At 38.3% G+C, this 16,729-nt stretch overlaps 1 protein-coding gene across 7 annotated transcripts in view; it reads right to left on the reverse strand.

Annotated features, from left to right (window-relative positions):
- DCDC1 (doublecortin domain containing 1) overlaps positions 1–16,729 on the reverse strand; it is a 250,032-nt gene that overhangs the window by 132,582 nt on the left and 100,721 nt on the right. For all 7 annotated transcript variants that reach the window (XR_014218616.1, XM_082218872.1, XM_082218870.1 and 4 more), the window contains exons 10-13: positions 15,156–15,326; positions 8,720–8,821; positions 6,599–6,765; positions 942–1,067 (exon numbers count right to left, since the gene is read on the reverse strand). Coding sequence is in view for 6 of the 7 variants with exons in the window: in XM_082218872.1 (XP_082074998.1) it covers positions 942–1,067; positions 6,599–6,765; positions 8,720–8,821; positions 15,156–15,326 (566 nt within the window). In the remaining variant the exon portion in view is untranslated. The remainder of the gene's footprint in view (positions 1–941; positions 1,068–6,598; positions 6,766–8,719; positions 8,822–15,155; positions 15,327–16,729) is intronic.

Genomic DNA, 16,729 nt, shown 5'->3' on the forward strand with positions numbered 1-16,729 from the left:
TTGGGCATTTGCACTGCTCATAGCCCTTTCATCATAGTGACTAATAATTGTAAGGTCCTAATGTTAACTGCATAATGTGCATTGCTATCAGCCAAATGAGGTGAGGCAGTGGTCAACAGGAAGAGTGGCTTTTTAATGGTGGCACCCCATTTGAGGAATGCCCTCCCCAGAGGCTTCCCTGGGAACAACCTTGACTTTTCATCACCAGGTAAAGTCCTTTTTATTTTCCTCAGGCTTTTTTTTGTTTCAGTGTGTTTCAATTCTTAACAGTATTTAGTTTCTGAACGTTGAAAAAGGAATGAAGGAATAAAGTGTGTGTGAAATAGTTCTCTTGATCCAAGTTTTTGTGACTATTATTTCATATAACAAAGTGATCTTTTGGCCATTCACATTTTAGTACATTAAAAACAAATGGCTCAGCTAATTTTAAATCAACATTGTTTACAGCTCAATTCCATACATATTTACTGAGTTCCATAGTCCTTACTCTCAGCTAAGTGGGCAATAGCACTGCTGCCTTTGCACTTTGCACTGGTGCCTTTGCACCAATCAGATGTGGCCGTCCAGATTATCATCTTCCATCATTTCTGACTACTGGCTATGTTGACTGAGGCTGGTGGGAGTTGGAGGTTTGGAAGGCGACAATTTAGCTACTCCTGCACTAAAAAGGCACAATTCCTTATTCAAATTAGCCACAAATTATTAAGGAGAAAGTGCCATATCTTCACATCTAAATCATCCATATATTTAACGGAAGTTAGAGGTTTGCTGAGTGTACTCCAAAGTAAATAGCAACTAACGTGTTTTGATGCTAAAGCAAACTGTAAGTGTTTGCTTATAATAGTTATAGCAACAGTTGCAATACACATCAACATTGGAATCCCCCCTCCCTTCCCCCTCCCCTACAATTTTAGTGCTTCAGAAAACTCATATAAATGTACTTGTCACATCCAGGCAGTAAATCAACTGTGGGATCCAGAAGTGTTTTATAAATAACTGTAGTGCCATTCTTTTCAGCTGCAGCCACTCTGTCAAAGGTCAAACTCAGGACGGGATTTACGGGAGACCTGAAAAAATGGAAATATTGTCAAATATGACCTTTGGTGGGGGAGGGAAAATAAGCTGCAGAACCAGTCATTATATGTATATGAAGCAGCAAGCACAAAAACTGAAGTTGGTAAAAATTAATTTAGCAACAAGACATTCAAATCTATACCTCTTTCTGTTTGACGCTACAAAAAATTAGTAATCTCGTAGCTACTGCCCCATTGAAGTTCCAGTGCTTTCATGTTGCGAATTAATTCTCACTACAAGCTAGCTTGTCATCTTTATTAACCTACAGGTTATAAACAGCAAGGAAATTGAATTATTCCTGGAATAGTGAGTCATCTCCAAGCAGAAATAATTGTTAGGGAACAAAGAAAAAAGAACTAAAACCAGCTCCAAGGTGATCATCTACGAAAGAGAAAATACAGTTGCATTTAATGAAGAATAGGGCACATGCTCACACTGGTGATTTTCTTAAACTATGAAGCTAAAATGGAGAAATGGGGGGGGGAGGTTCTCCTTTCAGCAGAAACCAGGTAATAAGGGAGACAGAATTCCTCCAAGAGCAGTGCAGATTCTCTTTCTCTCCTCAGTTCTACACCTTCATCATTTCTGAGGACCCACAGGCTGAGCATTGTGTGGTGCAAATTACAAGGTTTAGTTATGTCAGAGAAGATCCAATGTGGTTCTGACTTGCAGTTTTCCAATGGGGCAAACATGCTCTAAATTGCATTAAAAACCTCACAAGACAAGCATCAACTGGTGAGTAGTCAAACATGTGAAACAACTGTAAGAAATTGTTTGGTGAGGGGTCTGTAAAAGTAGCTGACTGATAGTCTTCTTGGAAGAAAGTGAAAGGGAATTCCTATTACTGGGAGAAGCTGGCTGGAGTAGGGCCACGGAGACTGGCACAACCCAAATCCCTAACAGAGTATTTAGATTATTGGAGGTGACAAACTTTGAAGGAAGGAATAAAGGTAGACTATAAGAAGAATCAACTAAGATTATCTCTGAGCAGATGTCAAATCCCTAGTCAAACATCCTGTCATGCATCATAATAAGTGATGTAATATTTGGCAAAATAAATCTGGAGATTTTGTGAATATGCTCATGGATTCATCAATTCTCCACTTAAACTGCTGAAAGCTTTTGATGACTATGACAAATAAACAGGACTTTTCCTTAGAGAAACCAAGAGGTGAGCCACCTTCCATGGAAGGTATGAATTAACAAGGTATGAAATGGCTGACTAGGCAGAGTCAAGGCAGCAGCCTTCCAGAAAGGACAACAGCATCACAATGAGGCCAGAATTCCCTGTAATCATGATGTCAGTTTGCCTGTCATGCAACCGTGGACAGAGTAAACAGAGAAAGAGGCTTGGAGGATTGAACAACGAGAGTCAGGAAAACTGTAAGAACTTTCACAACAGAGGCATTTTTGGATGAAGAACTTTGTGGTACCCCAAGGAGAAGGTGGAAGCTTCTACTATCCTTTTACTCTTACTCCACTAAGGACAAGAAAGTACAGGGTAGGTTCAGTACCTCTCACCTGCGCACCCCTCTTTTTTTGCTAAAACTTCAGACACCCTATTCTATACTTTTATACAATTCAGGCAGTACTAGGTTTTAACAGATCTGCCCAGTTAACTTGTACTTCTGGGTGGTAGCCTAAGACTGTGGGAAAGGCTCGGCCTGTATCATTACTAACACAACTGTATGACATCTGAGAGACCAACAGACAAGTGTTCAGATTTGGCAAATGCAGCTAGCAAAATGGCGCCAATCAGTTTTATGTTTATTAAAGGGACGTGCTGCATGTAGCAGTAGAGTTTGTCTCACATCACAAAGTGTTCATAGCCTACACCACCAGCTACATCTGAATACATACATATTAATATCAATAGTGGATTGGATGGAATGTCTTCAGACTTAACGTCCAGTAATTCTAGCAAATAGCAAATAATTGCTCAGGCTACTAAAATGCGGTCTGCAGTGAATGTTTGTGGCTATGATAGATGGTAACTATGCTGTCTGTGTGCTTGTATCACACTTCCTATTGAATACTATTTGGAGATGTCAGTGATTACAGAACATGGCCAGTAGGAAAAGCTTATTTGCTGAAAAGAGGGTAGAAGTTGTGCTTGCTTGCTCCTCAACGAGAGGTGTGTGTGTGTGCGTGCACATATAAGCAACGCACACATGCAAGCAACATACACATGTGTGTGCACGCGCACACAGAGCTAAGTGGCTTTTTAAAACATAAGTTGGACTTTATATAATATTTTACAATATTTGGCTATGGCCAAATGAAATAAAGGAGTTAAATAAAGACTCAAGAATCCAAAACAAACTCTGCCCCCAAAATTCCTGATGGCGACAGAAGGCAGAAAACCGAGACCTTGTTTCAATGCAGCGATGTCCTTTACAGGAGTATTTTGAAATGCTTCTTGCAGTGTTAACATATGACAAAAGCATTCTCGTTGAAAAGAAAAGGACAGGCCTGTTTGAAACTATGTAAAATGGAGATAGAAATACAAAGTTTCAAAAGCAAGCTCCTCTGTCAAGAAATTGGTGCTAGAACATATGTGACATCCCCCGCCCAAAGAACTAGATAATCTCTACAGAGATGAAATGACACATGTGAAGCAGCCTTTATGCCAAGATCAAAGAAAGAGTGAAGGAAAGTGCTTTTTAACAGGGTGATGTAATAATCAGAATTATTGATTATGATCAAATAATAAAATTCATGATATTTTTTCTTAAGATTGCATATCCATAGCATTAAAGCTGGCATGAAAATAAAAATCTATAATACCTATTTTTCTACACTTCACGTGAGTTTGTACATTTGCTGCATTTGACAGCACCCTGTGTACATATTGTACATTTCTTCCTTATTTTGTCTAAATGGTTCTTTCATACTGCAATGCCAATTTTCAATAAAGCAGCAATGCATCTTGTAGTTCTAGGTCCAATTTGTGAAGCAGCCTCGTGGACATGACTTCAAGTTAATTTTGGTAAAAAGAGTCCACTATATATTATAATTTCAACCTCAGGTATTACTATTCAGGAGATGACTTGCCAGCAAACAACATTTCTGAAAAGACTATTCTCACAAGGGGAAACAGACACTCCTTCAGAGAAGAATTGCTGTTCTAAATCTGTGTCAACACAATTACAAGGATGTAAACTATACATAAGATAATTTATAAACTTAATAAATAGTGAGCCAGATTCCAGTTTGGTACAAAGAGAATTAAATTACTCAAGTACAAGCCATGCTACTCCTTTTATAATTGAAAAATAATTCATTGTGAAATAAATAAATATTTTTAACATGAACAGCATGAAGACAAATGCAGTTGTTGTTCTGAACTATATAAATATATGAAGAGTATAATCATTCCATTCTGCTCAGTTTTTGGAGTGCACTTAAGACTTCTGCTCTCAAATTCTTCTACTGTGCCTACATCAAGTTAAACTCACTGCTGCTCATAAAATGTCAAACAATAGATAAGTAAACAACCTTTTACAATCAATCAACTATTGAAACAATGAATCATTTGCATGTTTACAAAACATAACGCCAAGAAATAATTCGAACATATAAAAATAAGGAAAAAAACTATCTTAAAAGCATGATGAAAATAACATACTCCCCCCCCCACATTAACACAAATATTTTGTTCTTTTGGAGGATTCATTCCCGAAGAATTAGAGCTGCTGTTTCGGTTCACAATTTTTTGACAGGGCTCAGTATTAACATTTCTTCATCCAAATAACATGATTAACAGTACAATAATAAATCACTACAACTGAATGGTATATAAGAATTCATATAAGAAAAACAAGAGAAAAGGAACATTTTAAATAGAATAGATTGTTAAAATTTTGAAGTTTTATTTCCCCTTTCACAGCCACATTGATCCTTGACAATATCTTTATAAGACAATTTAAATTTGAGAAGACATGCCAGTTTCATGGTTACCATAATTACTTTGCAAGTAATCATTGAAGATACATTATGTGAGAATGGCTATAATTTGTGAGCAAATCTTAAGGTATGCAGGTAGGGTCTAGTCAGAATATTGTTTATTGACATAAAGGGTGCAATTATAGAAATGAACCCTTACCAACTTCTGTATATCATATAGCATATATAAGCTACATGCTCTAGTTGCAGTATTCTACAGGGAACTGAATTTGGCAGTAAAGTTAAGGCTCAGGTATAATTTTTTCCTCTGTTTTAAAAACAGTGTGAGGTGGAAGAAAATAGCTGTATAATATTCAACTGCAGTGCTTAGTATTGTATTTTTAACACATTGTATATATACTTACAGCCTTCTCACTTTTCATATTAGTCATAAAAATAATTTCCCAGATCTTGAATATTATTGAGGCTACAATTCCATGCACACCTACATAGGAGTAAGCCCCATTAAACATTGTGGAACTTACCATAGCACAAACAAGCATCGGGTTGTGCTATGATTGTACCGATTAAAACAAAGGAAAGGGCAATTATACTGGGCTTTACAAATTTCTTATCTCTTTATAAATTTACATAAAGTGCCTGGTATTTTTTATTCAAAAATGTAAACAAAGCCAGTTGTAGAAAATGAAAAAAGCAACGTAAAAACGTGGAAATATTTTTCGGTTCATGGGTGTGGGTGTATATCCATAACATAAATAAATAAAAGAAATCGTACATTGCAGGTATAGCACATCAAGTGTATAAGCATCCTTGGCTTGCAGTTGAATAAATAAATACAGATATATCTTACTAAAACACTTCTGCCCCACACATTAAGAAGTAACTTTTTAGGATATATGTGCTAGTGAAAAATTAATTCACTTCATGTCTGTTACAAGACAAACTCTGAAACACATTAATTTTTGCTTCTGGAAGTAACAATAATTGTGTGGATTTTTTAAAAGCCCATTTCCTGAAATGTTACAAATAAATTAACTATTGCATGGACTTGGTGCCTCCCATTTTTAACTATAGTTGGTCAGATTTTATAAGTTTTACCAATTTATTTTTCATTCTACCATCACTGGTGCTCAAAAGGTTAAGACTTTATTTGTGAAAACATAGAGCAATAGTAGGGAATCATGTTGTCTACAGCTTCATAAATCTTGCTTAAGATCCTTTTCAATTACCATCCATTTCTCCTTTAAAAAGGGACAAAAAAATAGTGGAGTGGAAACAGGTCAGGGCAGTCTGTGACAATGACAGTGTGATGGGCTTGGACCCCCTGTGGTGTTTCCATCTGCTATCATTAAGGTGACTATTCAGACATGAAAAAATCCCTCTTGCTGTGCTGACAGGCAGACATCAAGAACTATGACAAGGCATTAAGACAGAAAGTCAGAGACAGAGATGTCATATTCCACAAACAATACTGTCTCAAACAAGACCTCTGAAATTTTGTTGGAGTTTACAATAAAAATAAAAGGGATTTTACTTGGAGGTTATCAAACTTCCCTTTACAGCAGTTTGACAACACAAAGATTGCTGACAGTCACAGAGCTAAACACTTTGCTCCTACCTGTAATCTTCACCATAAGAAACCCAAATTTTTTGCTCGTTCTGCAGTAAAAGTGGGTTTTTAATTTCTTGTCCAGTCTCGTCAAAAAGCCGGGTCGGAAACCGACTGAGGCCTGATGGTTTGAAATCTGCTGAATGTTGAAGCCTTTGGTGAATCACGTGCTGTACCTGGCAGTGGAAGATATAAAAAATAAAATGGGAACATCTGTAATAAATTGTTTGTACTCCATAACCAGTGATGTCCAAACAAACGATAATTAAATTCATATAGAATGTTAAAAGAAGTGTGAAATGACTGCAATGTTTATCTCAGTGTAAAGTAACAAAATGAGCACAGGCTTTTAACCAGCAGGGGGTGCAACAGGATTATGGTTGAGCTCTGACCCCTTGGCACACAAGCTGAAAGCAGATGTGACAGTTGTACAGAACAAGCAGTTAGCTTCTACATACTGTAACAAGCTTTCTTGATAAAGGTTATGTTTTCCCAGTCCACATTTGGAGCTACATTTTGCTGCTGTTTTTCCTGAGCTTGTTAAGGTCTGACAATTACTGTGCTCCCCACCATCCTCCTGCCAAACCATTGATGATCAATAGTTGAACAGGGATAACGCAAGACTCATTTAACAATTTCAGCACTGTAAAAATATACACTGAGGCATGGCCAAAAAAAAAAAACCAAAAAACACCACTCAAGCCCCAAACCATGCTCTCCCAGAGAAAATAGCACTAAGCAGTTTAATTCAGTGGAATATTTAAACAAAGTATGTTTTGCGAGACAGTTCAAAAATCCACCCTGAATTCATTTGAATTTTATACCTTAAAATATAAAAAATCTCCTTTTAAGGAACTTTTAGAAATCTATTATGTAGCACACACTAGTACACTGCACATTCTGTGATCAATTTTCCATTTCATGGCATCGTAATGATGGCTCTAAATATAGTCACTTCATTCCACATGCCCCTCCTAGTTGTCACTCTTCTCTGAGTGCAGAAAGCTCTTTCCAGTAGATTGGTTCATACTCTATTCTCCTTTGCCAGCTTCTGCAACTGAGCGTATCACAGAGGCCTCAGATACATGACCATATTGTGACAGTATTTATAAAACCAGTGGTACACCCCCAGTATTATTAACAGCTGTTGGAACCATAAACATGACACAGTAGAATTATCTCTTGCATTAGTGCAAGAATTCCAATAATAATAAATACTCACAGCAGTTAAGGAAACATCACAATCTATACAACAAATCATGTTCTTCCATATCTGGGATTTATCTCTTTCAGAGATTACCATATCACCTATGGCATACCATCATGTTACTCTGTCAATATAGTTATAAATCTCCTGATTTACTCCTATACATACAGATGGTCAATAAAGGGGGTGGTATCAGTGGAGGCATTTGGCTAAAGAGGCATATTGGCTCCCTATATCATGATTTGAGGTGTCCCTCATTCAAACCTAAACTCAGCCACAAAGCCCACTAAATTTCCCCCAACAAGCTACTAATATTGCATTCTTAGCTCTCTTTCATCTGCAATATAGAGATAATAATACTAGTCAACTTTCCATGGTTATCCTAAAGATTACAGAGATACTGGGTGAAATCTGATAGTGTTCACATGCAACCAAAATGTATTTCCAGCTGTCCAATGGGATTTCCCTTTCTCTCCCCCATCCCCATACACTCCCCAAATCTGCTACGGAGAGTTGAGGGACCCTCCAGAGCAGATCTGGGAAGTGCAGGGGGTAGGAGAAATCAGAGAATCATAAAGTTGGAGGGAACCACAAGGATCATCTATTCCGACTCCATGCAATGCAGGAATATTTCACCACTTGCGTGGGGTTGGTAATGTATTTGAATGTATCTGATTCATTCAAAGCTCTTCAAATACAACATACTCTGACAGAAGCGAAACAAGTGAACAGTCACATCTCACTATTTTAATGGTTATTAAGTTAGCCTCTACATGTGAGCACAGAGAAAGGGTGGCTCTGCTATGCAAGAATCATAAATAGAAAATATGCTGTATGTGGGAACTGCAAAATAAATCCCCAGAATGAAAGCTTCAAGTCATTCAAATAAATGTATGCACTTAGGGAAGTATTTCCTCACTTACCCTCTCCATAGCAGCACTGGGTTGGTCCCCAGGATTGATTTCCATTTCTTTTCTACTGATGTAAACAAGAATCTCCCCAGTATCCTTGCCATTCTCATACACCTTCAAAAATAAACAGTAATTAAGTAAATGTTATGCAAGTTATAGATCATTACAATCAAAATGGCTTAATCAGAAAATTCAGCATTCACTTATGAACAGGTACCAAGCCTTCAGCTCTCAGTACAAAGTACATTAGTCTGGTGCACATAATGGGTTGATCTTTTAAAAAATCATATTGGATGCTTAAAGCTAGCTAAAACCAAGAAAAATGCCCTCATTCTACCAAAAATGTGTATGTGTCTGTTTTCATAATGTTCACTTGAATTTTCACCTACAAATACATGGAAAGACTACTTGTCTAAAGGAAGCTTAAGGAAACGTGACCTATGTAAATGTTTACCCTGGAAATAATTAAGGATTATTTTGAATGTTAGTCATGTTCTACATATAAGACATTGCTGAGCAGCGAAAAGCATGAAAGAAGCACAGAGAGACTTGTGGCCGCTCTTCCAGTGCATGTACGATAGATGAAAAATGCAAGGGTGCACCCATTGCACCTGATGAATTGAACACATTTTTATGCCTCACTGAAATGTTCCAGTTCTGTTCCATTCATTTTAAAGGAGCTTCTGCAAGAGAACTTCCTGGTACATTGTGCCCTATGGGTCAATCACTTTGTCTCCTACTCACCCAACAGGGCCCTTGGATCACAAAGGGAACGCACAGACTTTGGATGACTAGCATGGTTACCCAATGAATTAGATGTTTGCCAGTTAATTGCATTATACTAAATAAATGTAAATTGTGGGAGGCAGTGGAGGACAGAAGTGCCTGGCGTGCTCTGGTCCATGGGGTCACGAAGAGTCGGACACGACTAAATGACTAAACAACAACAAATAAATGTAAATCTATTAAATAACTAAAAAGGGGGAAAATACTTGGTTATGAGAATATTGACAAACCATTGCGATCTGTATTTTTTGCTGTAGTGCCGGAAAGAGAGCAAGACTGGCAATGTCTAGCAACGCAATAACAGCTCCCTGAGAGACAGTGGGGAGAATGATGCCTGTCTTTAGAGGCTTTCTTGCGTCTTATGGAGCACGTGTTGAGGGCTGCTGTGAAAAGAGTGGCCAGGTGTTCCTCATGAAAGGAGAAAGAGAGGCCAAAAAAAAGACTGTGTTCTTCATCTCTTTGCACTGTCTCCCTTAATGCCAGGGAACTCACAGCTGTAGCTGACTGGGTTTCAGGAGATGTGGCCAGAATACTCTGCATGAGACCTGGGAGATCTAAGGATTCAGGAGCCTTCACAGTACCAGAGGTGGGCTTTCCCAATCTTGCTAGCCTCCTCACTCTTAGGGGAAAGAGGCAATACCTTTTCCCAAGATGGCACCTGATGACTGCATCTTTGTATACACTTATAGGTAAAAGGGTAAAGGACCCCTGGACGGCTAAGTCCAATCTAAGGCGACTATGGGGTTGCAGTGCTCATCTCGCTTTCAGGCCGAGGGAGCCAACATTTGTCCACAGACAGCTTTCCGGGTCATGTGGCCAGTATGACTAAACGGCTTCTGGCACAACGGAACACCGTGATGGAAGCCAGAGTGCACAGAAACGCCATTTACCTTCCTGCCACAGCGGTACCTATTTATCTACTTGCACTTTGATGTGCTTTCGAACTGCTAGGTTGGCAGGAGCAGGGACCGAACAACGGGAGCTCACCCTGTCACAAGGATTCGAACCACTGACCTTCCAATCGGCAAGCCCAAGAGGCTCAGTGGTTTAGACCACAGCGCCACCAGCGTCCCTATACACTTGTGTATTGCATACACACACATATCTGCTCTATGGTTAGTTTGGGAGCACCTTTTAAACATTCAAAAGGCCTTTAACCAATCAACTAAACACGACACTCATAGAAATTACCCATTTCTAGATAAAGGGTTACTTTTGACTGAAAAGTGCCAGTATATATTATATCATGCTGGTAAATAGCCACTTGACTGGTCACCTGTGGCAAGAATTGATGCTATGTAGCCAGGCAGGGAATCTATATACAAATCATTGTATTCAAAGGACAATGGCTAATGTAACTATGTGTGTGCAGGGGGGCTAGTATAAAAAAATGGGCTAACAAATACTGTAGACTTATAAATGTATTTGCAAGACACTGTTATACACTAAAAAGCACAAAAGCTAAATGATTCCTACTGGCTGAATCAAGTCAACTGGAACAGCACACTGCTGATGATTTGGTGTGCCGTGGGTTAGAAATGGGTTCTAGGGGTAGGCATATAGGAAAGTTTGCTTTGTGTCAGTTGGCACTGCATGACTACAAGTTAAAGAAAGAGCATCAACGGAAAATAGGTGTCATGTGCTGCAGCACTTTTGGCGATCTCATCATTCCTCCCTTCTTGCAAACTGTGCATAGCTGTGATTCCCTACATTTTCTGTGCAGATAATTGACTGAAGAAGCAACAAGGAGAAGCATCCTTAGAGATTAAGTGCTTTTAATCAAAGAAACCTGCATCTGCTACATATACAGCTTTAAAAACTTAGAGGGCATATAAAATAGCTTTACTATAATCTTATCTAAACAAAGTGTGGTCCAGAATGCAGCCCTGTCTCACTCCCCTGGTCATCTCAATACAATCTGAGAGCTGACCCTGCAGCCTGGGGATATATATGGCCTATATATGTATATGGCCTGGGGAAGAGATCACTTGTACATCTAACCAATGAGGAGTTTATCAGCCCATGGCTGAAAAGTATGGCCAGAAAAGCCACTTTGATTGGACTGTCACCATCTGTTTTGTATCAACTGGGCTATGAAACCGCCATTGTATCCCTGAGGCAAAGGCTTTGGGACATCTCACATAGCAACCTGCGATCCAGATCCAATGTAATCTGTGGCCCGATTGCAGCTGGAATCCAATACGGGCATGACTTTCAGTTAGCCTCATATTTTAGGGCAGTGTTTCCCAACCTTGGGCCTCCAGCTGTTTTTGAACTACAACTCCCATCATCCCTGACTAGCATGACCAGTGGCAAGGGATGATGGGAATTGTAGTCCAAAAACAGCTGGAGGCCCAAGGTTGGGAAACACTGTTTTAGGAATTTGTCCATACCCATCTGTCGGCATTTATTTACCAAAGCTAGATTAAATGTATTTCTATCGGAAGTTCTAAATGGTAGACTGAGAGGCATCACCTACCAGAATAGGCTTTGTTTATGTTCTCAGGACGTCGATTGCATGAACCATATCCTACTGCATTGTGGGCAGTATGAGCAAGCAAGGGATCAACTGATCAAACCCTTACTAGCAAATTTGCCGGGAAAATCTGAAGCCTCCCATATTAAATACCTTCTGGAGGATAGGTCAAATGATATTACACTGACTGTGGCAAAGTTTCTTTCAGAGGTCGCAAGACACAAAGACCATCATGCTCTAGACATAACGAAATGACTCCCTCGGTCTCTTTTGCCTTTTGTTTGGTTGTTTTAACTGTATCTTGTTTCGAAACTGTTTTGTGGGTCTATGGACCACAATAAAGATATTTGATTTGATAATCTTACCTATAAGAAGTTTATATTTTACATACTATACAGTGGTACCTCGGGTTAAGTACTGAAGCACCACTTTAGCTAATGCGGCCTCCTGCTGCTGCCACTGCGTGATTTCTGTTCTCATCCTGAAGCAAAGTTCTTAACCTGAAGCACTATTTCTGGGTTAGCAGAGTGTGTAACCTGAAGCGTATGTAACCTGAAGCATATGTAACCCGAGGTACCACTGTATAAATAATTAGCATGAGATGCCTGTTTTCTGCAATTGCCAGTTTTTCAGTGCAGAGCTGAAGGAAGGCACAAAAAATAAAATGGAAATATAGAATGTATGGCTATTTTTATTCCTGGTGAGAAAGAAGTCTATCTCTGGGGTAAACAAGAACAACAGGAAGACATGAAATCAGCCAACTTATATAATATCAACTCCTATCCAGGAGTATGGAAACATCTACTATTTGGGACCACACTTTCGTTAGACATCTTAAGTCCATTATCACAGACTTTTGTAAGAAGTGAGATTACAAGAAGAACACTGTGGCTATTACTTCTTTCAGTGTTTCTACAATGTCTGAAAATGCTCGGGCACAGTGGAAAACAACATCTCTCTAGACCAGCATGTTTCCAATGCCAGCTGCCAACCTGAGAAAAACTAGTGACAACACACAAGGGCCACATTAGTTCCTCCACCACTACTAAACAAACTGCTAAAAGTTCTGTTAAACCTCACAGTAGGTGTTACACTAAGAGCCACTGAGCAGTACCTATTTCCTATATTACAGCCAAAACAATTTCCCACCCAAGTGCAGAGAAGCGAAGAGAGACATAATAACGCAAAAATAGAGGGGGATGATAGTACTCAAGCTGAACTGATGCTTTTGCTCTTTCTTTTGTATAAGTCCTGGGCTACCTTAAAAATAAAAGGCACTGCAATATTAAACAAGCAATGCCTATAAAACTTTGGTGGTTGCTGCTTTAACTTCTATACAGGAATAAGTCCTTCTCATCTGTTGTCAGAACAACTGCATGTGGCTTGAGGAACTCCTTGATGAATACACACACACACACACACACACACACACACACACATCTATCTTTGAATACAGCACAATGAAATCAACCCAAGTCTTGCTTTAAACCATGGTTTGGAGGATCAAAACTATGACGTCTGAATTGAGCCAATGTGTAGTAATGCCAAAGAGAATTTTGCACACACAAAAACCTGGTATACAAATTTGAAGTTAGATATAAAATACATTCAGCCACAATGAATCACTAATAGGTGTGAAGTAACTGCAACAGTTAAAGTTAATATCTAAACTTTACCTTAACCTTACACTAAAAATGCATGGATAAATTCAGTTAAAACCACTGTAAAGGGAAATAATGAAGCAGTTTATATCAGTCAGAAATCAGGAAACAATCCTGAGAAATGTAATAGCATCTTCTAGAGCTTTAACATCTAAGCAGTAGAATACACACAGGATTTTCCAATATTCTGCACCATGTTGGTTGAAACAGCTAACCAGACCACCTAGGAAGACTCTCCAAGTATCAGCTAAAGAGTAAAAGCAAAAGTAAAACTACAGAACAGTGGAAACCCTACAAAAATGAAAGAAATTGGAAATAGAATCAAGAAACAACAAGCACCAACAGGGGATATTTGATTACTCTCACACTGAGATGGACATATTGTCAATATTGTTGTAATATATGTGTTATATTTGTTTTTCCTGTTCCAAGTAATCCAAGGAGGAAAGTTGTATAGCAGTACATATTTACTTTTCAACTGTGAGACAATTAAGATGCCTTAACATGATAAGTAAAGCCAGTATGCAGGTAGACGTTTCTTTTATTTGTAGTAAAATGTTTATATTTGCACAATGAAATGCACAAATCAGTTTATAATAAAAAAAATAAATTATTTTTAGAAATAAAATCAGAGTAAAATTCAAACATAAAATCATATAGTAGTCACTATAAGAAGCTCAAGGGGATGGAAATGGTTCTCTCCCATTTAATCCTCTCTGTAACACTAACCTGGTCCACATGACACCGTAAGCCCAACTATGGCAGCTCCCAGAGAGAAGCATGCAGCCATTTTTCTACACTTCAGTCCATTTTCCTTCCACACCAAACAATCCATTCATTTGTTGCTAGAGTTGTTATATATTCTATCCACTCATCGAAGGGAGCCTGATATTAATTCCAATGAATTAATATCAGTCTTTCACCCAAAGAGCAAGCGCAGAAACTTAATTTATGTTGACCCTTTGCCACACCCCATATAGTTGGTATATAGTTTAAAACAATATTATCATCTGACAATACTACAAAAATTCTACCTAAGAGTGTGCTCAGAAGCTATCTGCCTTTTGGAGACTGAAGAGAAAGGCCTTTTCTCACACACACCCCTGCAGTCATAGAAGAAAACTCTTTTTGAGCCCTGCATGGAGGCCTTATTCAGGAATGAAAGTACATGTCAGTTGCTGCCTGCTAAGATATGGCCCCTGCCACCAAAAGCTACAATTTAGACATGTGTGTTATTCATAACTGAAGTTATTTTCACATATTTTTGTACTTGGGAATATGTTCCTATGTGCAAGATGTAATGTATCCCTCTAACTCTTTTTTCTATATTGGATTAAAGGTTTTTAAAGTGTTGTTCTTATTAGACTTACGACTATTAAAAATGAAAATTTTAAGGAAGATATTGAAACATCATCTCAGATTAAGCAAAGTATAAAACTGAGAATTTACATTGGATATAATTGAATGCACACATTAAAAAAAAAACACAGATGGCAAACTGCAATAGCTGTTAAACTATACATACCTTTAGCTGCAGACCCTGTGAGGAAACTGTGTTTGCAGGAAGTTCTTTAATATGTTGGTAGACATAAGAAGCACATTGCTCCTGTTCCGCCTGTAACTGAGGGGCAAGCTTAGAGAGGTGACCTTTGTAGCTCTTGATAGCTGCCTGCAGTTCATCAATCAACTTGTTCACCTGAAGGGTTAAATTATGAGAGCTGTTAGCAAGAGGCAATTGTTGATGTCACACCTATTAGAATGTTCATTATAAACCTGAAGGAAGAGATGACATTTCTCTGCAAAGTCTAGCAAAAAATATAGAATATCTGTACTCCCCCTCCTCAATCTAGCCACCTATCATAGAAAGAAATATACCCAAATAAACACACAAGAATGAGCAGGCAAAAGTAATTAAATCAAAGGAGCTCTACTTTGTCCTATTTAAGGATGCTAAGATGCTTTAATATTTCTTGTAATTATTTTGAATTAATTAAAATGTATAGGTCATTTGCTACTAGATTAACATGTTCAGCCACTTAATGAATTTTTTAGAATGCATATTACTAACAACAGGATGCTGCTTGGAGGCCTATGGGTAATAAGCAACTAACAAGTCAAATAATAGTAACAATAACAGTTGTTGTTGTTGGAGGAGGAAAGCCAGAAACCAATAAAACTGTTAATCCAAGAAAGAAAGAAACAGGGGAAATGCTTTATCAGCAAACTGAAAAATGCTCTTTTGTATAGTGGGTGGGGTGAGGTAAGAGGACAAAGGATGTGAGGCCCTTCTCTACATCTAATCCAAGTTAGGAGTGAGTGAGTTTATTCCTTTCCCTAATATCCTCTTCTTTCTCACCTCTCTTTTGTTTGATTCTGTGGTATGTTAAATATGCAAAGATGTTTTAACAGTGCATGCAATTACTTTCAATTGATTACAATGTATAGTTCATATACTAAATAAACATGTTCCATCACTTACTGAATTCTGTAGAACGCACATTAATAGCAACAGAGTGAAGATAAATATACAACTCACATATAAAAGCTTGTAAATTTGTTATATCTGCAAAAAGAATTTTAAAAGAAAGTCACTAGGAAGGGTGGCTGCCTAGAAAGAAAGGAAACAGAAGTAGTGGAGAGGAGTGTGTTATGTACAGAGTGGGATGCAACATTGTCAAAGTGCTGTCTCATATCTCTATTCTTGTTTCGTGTAACTTTGATGTCTAGAATTCATTGAGCTTTCCTTGCGCTTACTTCAGAACCATGCTGCAATCTCTCAGAAAGCATAAGAAGTGTTTGTCCAGTCACCCAGAGCTTACCGTTATATTTATTTTAATACAACGTGATACTGGACACTCCTGTGGTATAACAGCAATGCTGTTCCTAACAGAAGATTTGGGTTGTTTCTAGTCAAACATGGAAGCAGTGGAGAGAAAGATGGTGGATTGCACCTCTGCACAGAGATCACAGCATTCGATCACATCGAGTAGCTATTCTTCTAGGAAATCTCTTTCCCAAAATATGTATCATCAGTTCAGGTTTCTTCCAGTCTAGGACATGAAAGGCCCTGTCAACAGGGTACTTATATTACCCTGCCTC

Source organism: Podarcis vaucheri (genome assembly GCF_965113315.1).
Source record: "Podarcis vaucheri genome assembly, chromosome: 1".
In the NCBI taxonomy this organism is placed as follows: domain Eukaryota; kingdom Metazoa; phylum Chordata; class Lepidosauria; order Squamata; family Lacertidae; genus Podarcis; species Podarcis vaucheri.